The 15,170-nt window shown below is 42.6% G+C and overlaps 1 protein-coding gene across 9 annotated transcripts in view; it reads right to left on the reverse strand.

The window, feature by feature from the left end:
* Positions 1-3,903: 3,903 nt before the first annotated feature.
* The window catches only part of PIP5K1C (phosphatidylinositol-4-phosphate 5-kinase type 1 gamma), a 124,802-nt gene continuing 113,535 nt past the window's right edge, over positions 3,904-15,170 (reverse strand). For 2 of the 9 annotated variants that reach the window (XM_074307630.1, XM_074307589.1), the window contains 3 exons: positions 13,115-13,192; positions 9,845-9,928; positions 3,904-9,487 (listed from right to left, as the gene is read on the reverse strand). In XM_074307630.1, coding sequence (XP_074163731.1) covers positions 9,485-9,487; positions 9,845-9,928; positions 13,115-13,192 — 165 coding nt within the window. In that variant the 3' untranslated portion in view covers positions 3,904-9,484. Of the gene's footprint in view, positions 9,488-9,844; positions 9,929-12,503; positions 12,587-13,114; positions 13,193-14,602; positions 14,656-15,170 lie in introns of all 9 variants that reach the window. The other 7 variants (XR_012488690.1, XM_074307599.1, XM_074307610.1 and 4 more) reach the window with 7 other exon arrangements.

The following is a 15,170-nucleotide window of genomic DNA, read 5'->3' on the forward strand; positions in this document are numbered from 1 at the left end:
TCCTGATATGTAAAATAACTGCTCAGAGTAGTTATGAGGGTCAGATGAGATCATAATTGTAAAATGCTTAGTACAGTCTCAAATTAATTATATAAGTAAATGGGAAACTAGATGTCCAAAGGCACAGAGTACTAGGCTTAGAGTTGGGAAGACTCATTTTACTCAGTTCAAATCTGACTGTGTGACCCTGGGCAAACTCCAAATTATCTTACCAAAAAAAAAAAAACAAAAAACAAAAAAAAGAATTGTTTGTTCATATCTTTTGACCATTCAAGTGGGGAATGACTTTTGTTATGAATTTTTGTTAATAGTCTTATTTCATACAATTCCTTAAATTCTTCATATTTCTTGTTAGTGATTTTTAAAAATAGAATTCTAATATAATTCCAAATTGTTTCCCTGAATTAATGGATCCACTTATAGCTCTGCCAACTGTATTAATGTGCCCTTTCCCCCCATAGTCCTTCCACTATTTACCATTCTTACAACTTGCCTCAACTTCAGTAATCTTTCCTTTGAAATAGTTAACCAAAACTACCAGAGTATGCAGTGTTCCATATCCATAGGTGCATATATTTAGAGAAAAGAACCTTAAAGAGCAATTATTTCACTATCCTCGTGCTGTCTTTACTAATTTGATGTATATGCAGTAAAACTCCAAAGTTGTTTTATTGTGCACTTCTTTTATCAGTAATGTTATTTGATTTGCAGAATTTTTTCATATGGTTATTTCATATTTCTTCCTTTGAAAACTGCCTGCTATATCTTTTCAAGACTGACTGTACAAATTGGGGAATGCTTTTGTTTTTAAATCTTTCCAGACTCGTTAAACATTACTCATCCACTTCCCCCAATCTGCAGTCCAGTCAAATTGGCTTGTTTTCTGTTCCTCACATGATACTATTTCCCTACTTGTAATGGGTCAGAATTCTTGAGAAATGTACTTGAAACAAGGATTCTTACAAAGTGCTAACTCAGTGGAATTGATAAGACAGTGGTTATCAAGTTTAGCATGTGAGTTCTCTAGTTCAGTATGATTGAATTAATCTTACAACAAATAATGGTTCCCTAGCGATATAAGGATTGGCTTTATGATGAATGGATTTAATTGTAATAGAGTATTTAAGAGGTCAGAATCAGACCTAGAAACAGGCTCGGAGAAGACAGAGGACTGGAGGCTGGAGCTCAAGCTCTCGGACTTGGAGAGACATTCCATCTTCATCAGTCTCGTGGTAGCTGGCCATCCTACTTCCTCCACTGAGACCAAGGCTTGTCTGAAGGGCCTCCAGAAAGCTAGCTGAGCCCCAGGCAAGGAGACAGACTGTGGAGACAATACTTTTGGACTTTATCCTGCTGGAAATGAAGGCTGGTCCTAAGACCTCCATAAAGTTAACCAGGACCTTACAGACATTCTCTGCCTTTGTCTCCCAAGCCTGCAAGGCACATCTTCCCTCTTTCAGACTCAGAATTCTTTTAAGACATAGCTCAAGCACCATCTGCATAAAACCTTTTCTGATTCCCTCAAACCACCTTGTATCTAACCATTTTGTATATATGTGCATTTATTCACTTTATATTAATCCTATAAATATGGGCAGCTAGGATAGAGCCCTGTGCTAAGAAAATCTCATAGGGTCACAAAGATAGGAATGAAAAAACCAATAAATGAAAATATATTTTATATGTACTTTTTGTCTCCTTCATTAGAATGTAAGCACATTGTGTGTAGGGATTTTCCCCCCCCATTTGTATCTCCAGTGCCTGGCACATTGTATATACCTAATTAATAAATATTGATCATGTTTGGATCACTTTTGTATTTTTCTCCCATAAGACTTTTCCTTCCCAGACCTTCAACTGGTGGCGTTATTCTGCTCACTGCTTTCATCTGTAATGATGATCTTTTATAACCACCCCCAGTTCTTTTGGTCTTGTGATGAAGAGAGCCATCTAGAGAGAGAGGACTGTGGGAACTGAGGGTAGATCACAACATAGTATTTTCACTCTTGTTTGCTTGCATTTTCTTTCTCATTTTTTTCTTTTTATCTGATTTTTGTGTGTGTGTGCAGCATGATAATTATAGAAATGTGTATAGAAGAATTGCACATGTTTAACATATATTGGATTACTTGCCATTTAGGGGAGGGAAGGAGAAGGGAAATTTGGAACACAAGATTTTGCAAGGGTGAATGTTGAAAAATTATCCATGCATACATGTTTTGAAAATATAAAAAAAATTAAAATCCCTGAAAGTGTTTTGAATAAGGTAATTACTTTTAGGTGGATTGGGTTACAATGTATTCATCCCCTTACTGGGCTAATCACCACTAGGATAAGAGACTACTATGTCTATTCTGAAATGTCTTCTCTAAGCATCCTTTGCTATGTTCTGCACATAAGCTTTAGAGAAGTTTTTTGCCAAATTGGAGCATTGCTAATGAAATATCACCTAACCCATCACCTTGCCCCTAATACCTTCTCTTTCAGTCTCAACTGGGAAGCCAATGGTCATTTCTCCCTAGACATTGTCATTCATGGTTCTTATTGCTACAAGTCTTATATTAGAAGTCTATGCTCTCTTCCCTACTTCCTTCCATTTCTTTGTTCCCTTCACTTTCTTGTTTCCCTACAAAGTTTCCTCAGCTGTGGAACTTGTCAAATTCTAAATACAGCAGATGCATTTCTGCCTCTCCTTTAGTCCCTTCTTCCTGTAAAGCCTTTCCAAAGCAATCAGAGCCACAGGGACTCACTGTGCTATTGCTTTGGTGGTTCTCACATGTATATATTCTATTCATCCCCTAGACTAGATTAGGAATCCTCTAGGTCTCATTTATCTTTGTAGCTCTTACTGCTACAGGTTCAGGTCTTAAAATCTCATTATAGATTACTGTAGTGGAGTGCAATGGTTAAATCCTGTGCCTGAAATCCAGAGGCATCAAGACAAGTACAGTAAATAATGTTGGGCCTGGAATCTGGAAGATCCGAGTTCAAATCTAACCTCAGATCCGGCACTTAACCTCTGCCTCAATTACGAATATGGATAACATCACCTACACCTCCTAGTTATGAGGATCAGATGAGATTTATAAGACACATAGTACAATGCCTGTCACATAGTAGGTATTTTGTAAAATGCTTATTCCTTCCCTTTCTCCATCTTCCTCAATTCTTGCCTAGGCATTAAAACCACTATAATTTTTTTTTTGGAGGGGGTGATGTGAGAGTCAAATAAAATAGTAATTATATTTATTAGAGTTAAAATATTTTCACAGAGCTTTTTGTATAGTCTTTTATATAGACAGGGCATCTTCTACCTCTCCCATTAAATTTTTTTCAATAGAAATTTATTTTTCCAAATACATATATAGTTTAACATTCATTTTTAAAAAGAATTTTAAATTTTTCTTCCTTTCATCTCACCCTCCTCCCCAAGACAGCAAGTCAGTTGAACATGTGCATTTCTTTTAAACATTTCTATATTTGTCATGTTGTAATTACTCCCATTTTAAAGATGAAGAAACTGAGTCCCAGAGAGGTTAGATGAATTGCCAAGATCACTGGACTAATACATAGCAGAGGCAGGTCTTGAAACTCAGGTTCACTACATTCAGTGCTCGTTGCTTCGTAATCTTTCAGAAGCTCATCAGCAAGGCTTAAAATCTGAGAAGTCCCTCCCTCGATCTTGGCCTATTTCACCACTAGCAAAATCAGTGCTCACCATTCCTCATTGGCAGACTTGGTTCTGTGCTCTTTCTAGTCTCGGCTCCAAAGTCTTTTACCCCTTCTTTCCTCTTCTCTTAAAAGTGCTTTCAAAAAGGAGGTGTAATGTTCCCAACTGTACCCATCAGCAAAATTTATCGTAGGAATTTAAGACACACACACACTCAGGACAGAGACCAGTGCTTTGTCACCTTATTTATTAGAGATCACCTTTTCAAAGTAAAAAGAGGTGGGGAGAGGTCAGGAGGAGGGGTTTGCATACAAGTGTTATTCTGTGTCAGCAGTGGTGGCAAGGGTCTACAGAAGAATTCTGGATTCAAGGGACATCATCAAAGAGGAGGCCACGCCTCGATTGTCAAATACCAGACAAAACGGGGATTTGAGTACAGGGGAACCCTCTTTGAGGATTAAGACACACAAGGTTTTTTTTTTTGTTTAAATCAGTTACTCTGTGAGACTGGATCAGACATCGATGCAATTTTGCCACCAGAAGGCCAACGAGGGGCTACTGTAGAGAGAGAACAACAGGAGTAACCCAGGGAGTGAGCAAGACACAAGCTGCAAGTGTGCTGTGACAAACAGAGTGGAAGAGGTTCCATCAGTGACCACGTGTATTGCATTAGCTAAAGTCAGGGGTGGGGGTGGGGGGAGGTCTAGGTTCAGGATGGTTCTGAGGAGGACTGCAGCCTAAATGATATCAGAGAAATGCCTTTTATACAGTACAAGAATTCAAACACCATCCACTTTCTTAGCAATAGCAGCCACTGGAGACAAGACAGGTGAAAGGATGCATGTCATTCAGTAGAGTATATACAGTTTTACACTCTAGGGAGAACAACTGGGGTGTCAGGAGTCATCCTCAGTGGGGTAAGGCAATTCGTTCACTAGACATTATAAATAGGTTTTGCCTTTTCTCCCTCTCCTCAATGAAGACTTAGTTAATGCCACCAACTGAGAAAAGAACAATTAGCATCAATTTACAGCTTTCTGGGGGAAGGGGGGGAGGACTTCAAAAAAGGGACTTCATGTCTTAAAGCAAAAAATAGAAACATGACTTATCAACAGAAGTTTGGATTTTTTCCTATCCCCTCCCCCTCCCCCCATATATCATAAACTACATACCTACTTACATATATTTGTAACATGATACTCTTATAATAAGAGTAAGACTCAAGAAATGACATGGACTGCAGGTACTTTTATTCTTGTGTCAACTGGAGACTTCCAGAATCAGAAGCAACCTGGTAGGCCTGAGTGCAAGGTTTTGCTTTTCTGAGGAAGGAGGACAAGATCACAAGGAATCTAAAGACAAGTGAAGGTGGGAGCAAAATGGCTGTTCTGAGTCCTTGGAGAGGGTCCCAGGATGAGAAATCGTGCCTTGGTCCATTATCATCCCCTCTCCTCCCCTGCCCCAAGAACTCTTGTATTCTCCTTCTTGGTAAGCCCAACAGCTTGGTAAGCAGAGTGGAGGCAAAAATGCAACAAATCATTTCAGTGTGTCATGGGTGGGGGGAATGGGGGAGAGAAGAGGGAAAACTGGGGCCACTCTGAGTTGTGACACATAACACAATCAGGATTCATCACCTCCTTGTGGATGACTCCATTCTGTGGGGAAAAAATTAATGAACTTTGTGGGGCTGGGAGGAGGTGTTCAATTACTGAGATGTTTAGAGTATCCACTTAAGGCTGCTCTTTGGGAAATACTGCTTTAGTGGTTCATTGGCCTCAAACAGTAGCCCGTCAATAGGAGGTCTGGTCCAGGCTGTTCTTGGGCCTGCTGCAGATGCCTTCTGCTACCTACTTGTGTTTGTTGAATGGGTACTCACCAGAAGGAACCATTACTTATCATGGTGACAAAGGCCCTTAGTGGGGATTCAGTGACATTTCTGTTCAATCTCTGGCAGATGCAGTGTGTTTTCCAGGGTATACAAAAGACCCTTGTGGGACACATTAAACTGGGGTGCAACATTTCTATTTGTGCTGGTCCAAGTGCCCAGCTCATCAGAGCCTCCAGGGTCTGAACCCAATATGCACCATTTGCAGTACAAGATGCCCAACAACCCCATTACCTCCAAGTGGGCCCAGGCCCACTGTTCCTTTTGCCAGAAAGCCAGATAGGAAACCTTTTTCCTTCCTGAATGCAGATTAAAGAGTAGTAGATGCAAATCAGCTAGCTTTTCCACCCCACCCCACATCACCAAGGTCTCCTCTAGTGGAGAGGGATGGAAAATAAGCTTATGTACACACAGTACTCAACAAAACTTAAAATAAGCTTCCAGGCACAAAATGAGGTCAATTGGTTTTTCTTGTCACAGAGGTAACTATGCAAATAGTAGAGAGGGGCCATCAGAGATGACTCAAGAGCAGGACTTTCAGTGGCCCTGGAACCCAGAGACACAAGTTTGTTCTCAAGAGTTCACCTCTCTCAACTCTTTCAGCAGAAATTTTCAAAGGTTTAAAGAGTGTTGTTCCCACTTCAATGTAAGCTCCTTTCTTTTTGTCCCCTCTCCCTCCCCTCCCCCCCACCCCCTGGCCCAGTTCTGGTTTCTTGCCCTTCCACTATTATTTGAACATTCCATGATGGTTGAGGAGTCACTACAATGCACACACAGGTCCCATTCCTCACTTTGTAACTCACAGCAAGGCCTAACTGTTGCTGCTGTGACCAATAATGCTTCCCTGAATGTAAGCTAAGATCAGTTTCTTGGAATAATATAATAGCTGGGGGGTGGGTGGAAGAGTAGGGATTTACATTTAAATCCACCTCCAAAAAGGGTTGGAGCAAGGATTTTTCTCATATTGGGTACTGTATATATGGTGAGGAGTGATGGGACCAGATTTTAATGATAACTCTGGATATTGAGGGCATTGTGGAGAGTAACAGGTCTGGAGGAAAAGGACAGGGAAAACATCAGTGAAGGAGATGCTTTACAACTTTTACAAGTCATTAAACCTGATTTTGCAAGTTACGATAGGATTAAGAAAAGAATAAAAAATCTCCAAAGAGATCAGAAAAAGGGTAACCACATCCCCTGGCCTCCCTCTTCTGCAGCGACCCCTATCTTCAGCCTGACAATGTTCATTCCACAATCTTTTTTTTTTTTTTTTTTTTTTTTGTCTTTTAGGCTAATTTCTACACAAGATATTCCTGATTAATGCAATCAAATTGTGTAGTATAGGTAAAAAGAAGCTAAGAGAAAATTAAAAACCTCAAATACATATACACAATACTCTTCAATAGGTGGAGAAGTGAATTGAGAGTTGGTTAAGAAGGATTTATCAAATCAGCTCCTTTTTTAACTTGGACTCTAATATGGAATTTCATACTTCTAACAACTCTAATGTAGAAACTGGGAAAATGTATTAATTAATGTTGTTGCACTATTAGCTGTTTCCTTATTTATGGCTGGCAGTGCCCACTCTTCCTTTATCCCCTTTTCCCAAATGGCCTCTGCTTTCTTTAATCTTTATGGTAATAGTTTTTTTTTTTAACCCCCTTCCCTCCCCCTCATCAAAAATAACAAAACCACTCTTTAGTTTAACCCTTAGTTTAGATGATGTTTCTATAGACAAAGAATCTCAAAGCAGGAAGAGCTTTATCTCCTAGATTAATAATGGATCCTTTGCTTTCCTCCCTGACAGGGCTGGTGGGGGCTGCTGAGGTAATCACATAGGTTAGTTGTGGAACCTTGCATATGCTCTGGCTAATGTTTTTGAGGTCAGCCCTTAATAAATGATGTAATTTGATTTGCTTGCCAGACATATACATGGAATTGGATGGAAAGATGGTGGAGTAGAAAGGGTTCTTGGGGTTGTGTAAGGGGTGGAAAAACTGTTTCTGGAAGTTCCTGAATAGCAAAGTGGATTAAAACCCTGCTTGCTGCTAACTTACAGTCATTTCAACAATTATGCCTTGCTTTAATTACAAATTGCCCTAACGAGTCTCTTGTGCACAATGGTCTGATTTCCTTGCTACTGCCCATCCTTTTCCCTTCCAGAGTGTCTTAAATTTTGGTTGAAGCCATTGCTTTAACATCTAATGGAAAAAATTCCCAAACACTGCCTTTTGTTTCTTCCGGAATCCAAATAATGTCATATTTATATTACGTAGTCCATAATTCTGAGCTCTGCATAAAAGGAATAGGCTCCATACCTCTCAGAGGGGTAGCCACTTTGGGCCATAAAGAGGTGAGGGAGACATGAGGACTTTCTGAGCCCTTGGTCAGTCCCTTAGGGAATGCCACACCTCAGGAGCACCAGGTAGAACACATCAATATTTCAAGAGCAGCACTTTCAAAAATCGTGATCTTTGAGCCAGTAGGTGATGTCAAAATGTTTCCCTTCTGGCCAGTGGAACCAAATCTGCAGGAAGAGAAAGGGGGTATAAATCCATTTCCAAATCTAAAGGCAGAGCTCTTTAACCTTGCCATACCCCATGGCTACCAAGAGCTTCGACCAAAGCTGAGTCCTTACCTTTAGATCAAGGCATTTATCTCGTGTCAGGCTCCCACTTCTATAAAGCAGGGGAATACACTATCATTCTGGAGGAGGACATGATGTCAAAGCCTCTTTTGCAACAATAGAAACAGTGCTTTCTCTATATTCCCCATGCTACTGCAAGACAAGAACAGGAGCCAGCAAGGTCTTCAAAAAGTCAGAATCTGTCCAAAGGATACGAATGAAAGTTGGTGGTCGACTTGCTGATTGTTTTGTGCACATGTTCAGAGAGGATGAGTTTCTTCTCTCCATGTGAAGCTGGGGGCATTGGTATGACATTCAGACTCAAGTCCCAGAGACTGGCCAGCAATTATTTGCACACTGGGCCCAGGGCACATCACAGAAATGAGGGGAGAAGTCCTTTTTCAGGGTGCCTGTTAAAAGGCCCATGCCATGCAGAGGGTGAATCAAGGAGCTCCAACAGGGGCTAAACAATCCATACAAAGATAGAACAACAATGTCTTGATACACAGCATTTTCAGAATGCTGAGGAAGATGAGGAAGGGGGTGTGATGCTGTAAAGATGAGGAAAAGACAATAACAATTCCTTCCCTCTTTCCTATGTCAATGACTCAACTCACTTTACAGGTCACTGGCAACTCGGAAGTCCAGAGGTTGGGAGCACAGATTTCAGATAGAGGTGCCACATAGGGGACCCTGTCTTTCCCCTGACCAAACACATACTGAAACCCACACCCAGCCCACCCATAAAGCCAAGGTGAATTGCCCTCTCAAGAACTCCAATGAGGTTTCACGTGATCTCATGATATACATGTAGTACAGAGAGGAACTGAAAGTGCAATTAATCAGATTTTTTAAAAAAAGCACATTTGTGCTGCTGTGTCTGTGTGCAAAGATTCAAGACCCAAAATAAATACATGATTTAAAAATTAAAAAGGTTCACAGTATCACACACTCATAGGTAGTTTACAGGAATGCCCAGGGGGAAAACTGCCTTCACTTCGATTTCACCCCACTGATTTCTTCTCTTCTGGGCATTCTGGGCTAGGGAGTTGAGTCTTTTCAGTCAGTTGCCATTGGTCCCAGGATGGTCACGGTTGAGTTGGTCAGTGGGAAGAAAAAACAAGGACAGGAGGCTCAGGCAGGGTTCCAGTGGGATGCGCGTTGGAGGAGGAGGTCCTGTGCTGCAGCGAGTCGGCAAACTCCCTCATGGCCAGCCCTGATGGGCAGGATATCAACACAAGGGTAACACGGCAACCTGGAGAGGGGACTAGGCTTGGCTTCAGGCCTCACATCTGCATAGAAATTACTGCAAAGAGGCAAAAGGGAAAAAGTGTGAAGGAACTGAAGAGGGAAACAAAGACGCCTTCCCACATATTTCTAACTCCCTGGAAGGATTATAGATAGAACAAATCCACAGTTTCATGGCCTCCCTCTCCCCAAGAAATGTGGGAATTATGTCAGTCTAATCTTGGCTTCGAACTGCCCAGCATTTGCTGTTTAGAGCCAGGTAACTTTTGAGGTCAGCTGGACTGGAAGATGGCCAAAGGTCTCCACCCACAAAGAGCACATGGTCAATGGCTATAAGAGTCCAGGAATCAGGAAATAGGCCAGAAAGCCCCAAATTCCCTGCTAACCCACCAGGGAACTTTTATGGTACACTTACTGTATCGCTCTCATCATCAGAGACTGAGTGGACTTTCGTGCTATAGTGGAGTGGGGAGTAAACCCAGCTCCTCTCATCGGTGGGCTGCCAGAGGGGGAGATGCAAGAGGAGCAGCAGCAGAGCAGGGAGCAAGGGAGAGAAAAAAGGAGAAAAGAAAAAAAGGAGAAAATAAAGGAGTAGGAAACTCAAGAGTAAGAACAAGTATACTGGAAGACAAAGAACAGCTTTCTCTGAAGAGATTGTATTCTTGGGACCTTTCTCACCATGTTAATAGGTATGGCTCCCTTTCCAAAGGACGGCGCTGATACATACCCGAGTCCCTATTCTGGAACCATTCTAGAGTAAGCTTTAGCCTTGAACAGTGGGCCAAGAAAAAACAGTGCTGACTACCTTAATGCCTATTTAAATGACTTGGTACCTGTAGTGCTGGAAATGGATGTGCAGGGATATCAAGTGAATCCACTGATAATGCCAGGCTAATGGGAGTTGGGATGGAGGCAGAAATTGTCTAGAGCGGGGTTGGGAGGGAGGTACAGATTAGCAGGGTAGATTAGGTTAATTTAGGGAGTATGCAAAGGAAGCAGTTAGTTAACTCAACGCATTGGACAGCAGGCGGACAGAGAGACTAGAGACAAAAAGGAAGGTAACAAAGAGAACTTGTTTTTAATTTTAAAGAGCCCTCCTCAGAGTGCTCAACTGTACCTGTAGTGAGACCAGGCTACAGACCTGGGATTTCTCTTCTACTTCTTAATCAGAAAGAAATAACTTGTGTTTAATTAAGAAGTGACATCAGGCTCAACAAGTTATTGATTCTGCTGCAATTGTTTTCCTGGGGAACTGAGAGGGAGGTCCTGTTATCTGAAGCTGGAAGTCAGAAGGAAAGCTAGTGTTCTGGTGTTGGCTTAGACACTTAGGGTGTCCTGCAGGAGATAAAGAGGAATGGGCTTTGGCTATTCTGGCATGGCTAGTAATACTAAGCCAGAGAGATCCCTTAGGATACAATTTAAACCTGACATGAGTAAAATATGGCTTGCAGGGAATCCCTGCCAGTCTGTCGATCTCAGCCTTGCCCACCAATCCTGCCTTGAAAACAGGGAAATTGGACTTCCAGTGGGGATGCTGTGGTCCCTCTCTCCTCACCTGAGCCACACCTAGATGGAATGAGGAAAGGTCAAGTTTCAGGTGACCTCTCAACTCCATGTAAATACCAATTCCTTTTCCTCCCCTTGTCCTCCAGATAGACACTACCTAGCCTTTGACCCAGAAATAATTAAGAGATTCCTTATATATGGTGACAGGGATAGGATGAAAGGTGAGGCTGCCACCCCACAAGTCTCAGGTGAGAATGGGCCAATTTTGTGGTCAGGAGAGCAGAGCCTATACTTGCCTAGAGGTGGTCATCAGCCAAGAGAGCAGCGTTTCTCTCTTGGCCACGGGGTTTCAGCTTCAAAATAGTGCAAAAGGAAGCACTGAACATGGAATCAGGAGACACCTAGGTCTGCATCCTACCTTCAGCATTAGTTGTTGGAGCATGAATAAGCCAGCTGATCTCTCTGAGCCTATTTCCTCATCTGTAATTGGGGACAGTATTAACTGAGGTACACCCCTCACAGGGATGTGATAATAAATAACCAAGTTCTTTGGAAACTTTAAAGTACTATGGAAATGTAGCCACTAGTTCAGATCCCTGTATTTCTCCATCATGGGCTGGACTGTTGATACTTTTGAGAAGCCAACACAACCCCCTCCAGAGCTAGAGTTCTAGCATTCTCCCTTCCTTTGAGAGCCAGACTAGGATGCAAGGTTTCCCCTCTCAGATACTGAAGGACTAACTAATTCCTAAAAGTGCAAAGCTTCCGGCTCTCCATTCTTCAGGTCTTTAGTAAGTCAGTTAGAGAAAGGGAAGATCTGAAGTCAAATACTCATTTCATTAAAATCAGGATCAAGCTAAAATTCCTTCTTTCTAGCTTAAAACTCTATACTTTCCATGGTTAGCCTCTGATCTTTTCTGAATTGTTTCCTTCAGCCAAGGTGACCTGACCTATCAATAAAGGATGCTGCTTCCCAGCTCTGTGTTTGGTTCTTACTCCTCTATCTACCCTTGTGGTATTCAGCATTATGGAAAGATAACTCTGGCTACGAGTTCTGACTCTGTCACTTACCCATTGTGTGACTTTGGGCAAGTCACAGAAATTCACTGGGCCTCAGTTTCCTCACCTGTAAAATGAGGGGGTCGGACTAGGTGATCTCTAATGTTGCTTTCCCAGCTCTGACAGTTGAGAACCTTTTCAAATCCTGTTCCTCTTTTGAGAACTAGCCCCCAAAGACCTCCATCAGGACACCTTTTCTGACCAGCTCCAACTCACACCAGTCTTTCCTTTGTTTCTGTCTTTTCCATGCATTTGACATGAATCCCATGTGTTATTTCTTGGGCTATTGAATTAGTTACTTTTTTGGTCCTAATATTTCAGTTTTTGCTAACACATATTTTCTCTTCCACTAAGTACTTATAAAGAACATAGGAGTGGGAGTAGTGGGGTGGTGGTGGTGAGGGAGCGCAAGGAGCAGAGGGCTCTGCACAGAGTAAAAGTCAATAAATAGTTGTTGACTTGATTAAAAAGACACACAGAACTATGAGCTGATTAAATAAATAGTAAACCTCTAGACTAGCAGCTCCTCTTCTTATGTCCTGTTGCAAATTTATTGACTTGGGCGAAGCTGCTTATCCTTTAAAATGTTCATCTAAAAAAAGAGAAGAAGTAGGGTCTAAGTGGAAAAAGTAATTACTTGGGAGTCTTGGAAAAGGGGATCCGTCATGGACTTAGGTAACTTGGAAGAGCCAAAGTTTCAATTTCTTTATGTGAAAAAACAAGACCACTGAAACCTGTTCCCATTTAGTTACACATGTGTAGTGCGGAAAAATGTGAATTAGCTTTGAGGAAAAAATGCTACTTAAAAAGATTATGTTTTCGGTAATTCTGGGGGGGAACAGAAAGCTCATTTTAACATTCAGAAATAATAAAATTAATCTCTTAAATGTATGTATTCTGTCTTTCAAAACAGGCGAGGTGCTATTTTCTAGGTAAGCCAACTCCCCTCTAGGCGTGGAAATGAGGAGATGGTAATCAATCTGCAGTCCATTCAGTACTGCTTAGAGAAGAGTGGGCAATGGTGTCAAAAGGTGGCAAGAGTTACATGGTTAAAGTGGAAACCGGTTGTGGTGGGGTCTGCTCAATCTGGCGTGTCCAAGCTAAGGCTGGGTTCACTTACAGTCTTGGAGGGGGACAGCTCGATGGACCGGAGTCGGCGATGGCGGGGAGAGTAAATCCAGTACCTCCCATCCGTGAACTGGATGGCGGCAGGGCAAGGAGGGGAGGAAGGAAACAGAGGAGAAAGGATGGAGTGAAAATAAATTAATTACTCAAGGAGGTGAAAAGAAGCTGAAGTAGGCTAGGAGACTGGAGGTCCCAAAGGACCAGATGGTTGACAGAGCCAGTGATGGAAACAGCAGAGCCCTGAGCTCCCCACTATGCCTGGACACTCTTGGATACAATGACTGTAAAGAATATCCTGGTGAGGCTCCATCTTCTCGAAGGCTTCCTCTGTGGGGCTCTGTTAACCAACTTTTCTGCTAGGCTAACAAGGATCTTTTGCTACCTACCTACCTATTAAAGGCCATTTTGAGGAAAAGTGCTTCGTAGAATGAATACCGCTTAAATAGCAACTGTTTTTATTATTATTCTGGTAGGAACTTCTTGTCCCTCAAGTCACCCCTGCTGCCCCAATCCGGCTGCACGCATGCACACACGCACACACACACACACACACACACACACACACACACACACACACACTCTCTCTCTCTCCTCTCTCTCTTTTTCTCTTTCTCTGTCTCTCTCTCTCTCACTCACACTCACTCTCTCTCTCTCTCTCAAACATAAGATGGTATACACCAAACACAAGACCAATCCTCAAGAGGAAAAAGAATCACAGAGGATGAGGATGAGAGCCTAGGAGAGTGGAATGAATACAAAGTTAAGAACTCATTCTTTGCTTCTCAGAGTGGGAGAGGAGGAGCAGCGGTTCAGAGAAAAGTTATGTGGGAGCTACCAGGAACCCCTTTCCAGCCAGGAGAGGACAGCCAAGTCAGCATAAAAAGTGTGTTGGTCAGCTGCCCCTTCCCCTTCCCAACTCTCAGAGAAAGAAAGAATATGAAGGAGCATTAGGAAGAAGCGGCAAAAGGGGTATAAAAAGGCATGCTTGGAAAAAAAGAAAAAAACTATACAGAAGCAAAGCTTCAGAGATGAAGCCATATTCCTCTCCAGAGAACAGGCATTCCTCAGCAACAGATGAGCCAAATGTGTAAGAGAGGAAGAGGTGGGCCCAGAAGCACAAGCAAGATGTGGAGAGGCCTCTGGCTCATGGAGTCCAAGGGCTCTCCTAGTGGTGGAGGAGACTCTGATCTTGGCCATGGAGACATGGGTCCAGTATGCTGGACCCACGTGGGAATGCAGAGATGAGTATGGAAAACTCCAGACGGGCTGGGATGACAGGGGGCAGCTTTGGACAGATAATTAAAAAAAAAAAAATCTTGTTCCAGCCCAGGACTGGACTCCCAAGAGCAGGCCCCATTCCCTTAGACACCACTCCCCTCCTCCCCAACTCTCATCAAGGTGCCTAGCATCTGTGAGGAATTACTCCAGGGAACCTGACCCTGGGGTAGCCCAATTCTCTCTTGCCACCCAGAGACCACCTCACCTACTCCCTTGGTCTCAGAACTAGGCTTCCTTGGTATCGTCTAATGCATCTGCCTGCAGGGAAAGGGAACAGAATAGGTCAAGGGGCTTGCTGGCAAACAGTTCACCACACCATGTTCCTAAGATGTTCTGAAAGTAGTGAACTGGGGCTGAGTTTCAGCAACATAATGTGGCTGATAACTTAAGATCTTTTAGTGGAAGCACATTACTCCCTCCCCATAGTCCATCCTTCCCCCCTCCCCCTCACATTCCACCTGATTTTACTTAACTAGGTTCAAGTGAATTCACTTTTCCCCAGTGAAGAGGTTGAGCTGGTCAATTAGCAGTTTCACAAACTGCTTTATGAAATCTGCAGGCTCCCCAAACCACTGGAGTTGAGTGGTTCAGAGTTTGCAATGTCTCATGTTTGCCACCCTGGCCCCTGTTATTTACTTAAGCATGGGGATGGTTATTGACTGCTGTGTGCTTCTTTTCAGAAGGGCCTGGCAGCCAGATCTGGCTCAGCTCTAACTGGAGTCTCCAAGCGTGCCCCAATGTCCCATCTATCAGAGAGCTGTTTTAGTGAGAAC

This window comes from Sminthopsis crassicaudata, chromosome 1 (assembly GCF_048593235.1).
Source record: "Sminthopsis crassicaudata isolate SCR6 chromosome 1, ASM4859323v1, whole genome shotgun sequence".
Taxonomy (NCBI): Eukaryota; Metazoa; Chordata; class Mammalia; order Dasyuromorphia; family Dasyuridae; genus Sminthopsis; species Sminthopsis crassicaudata.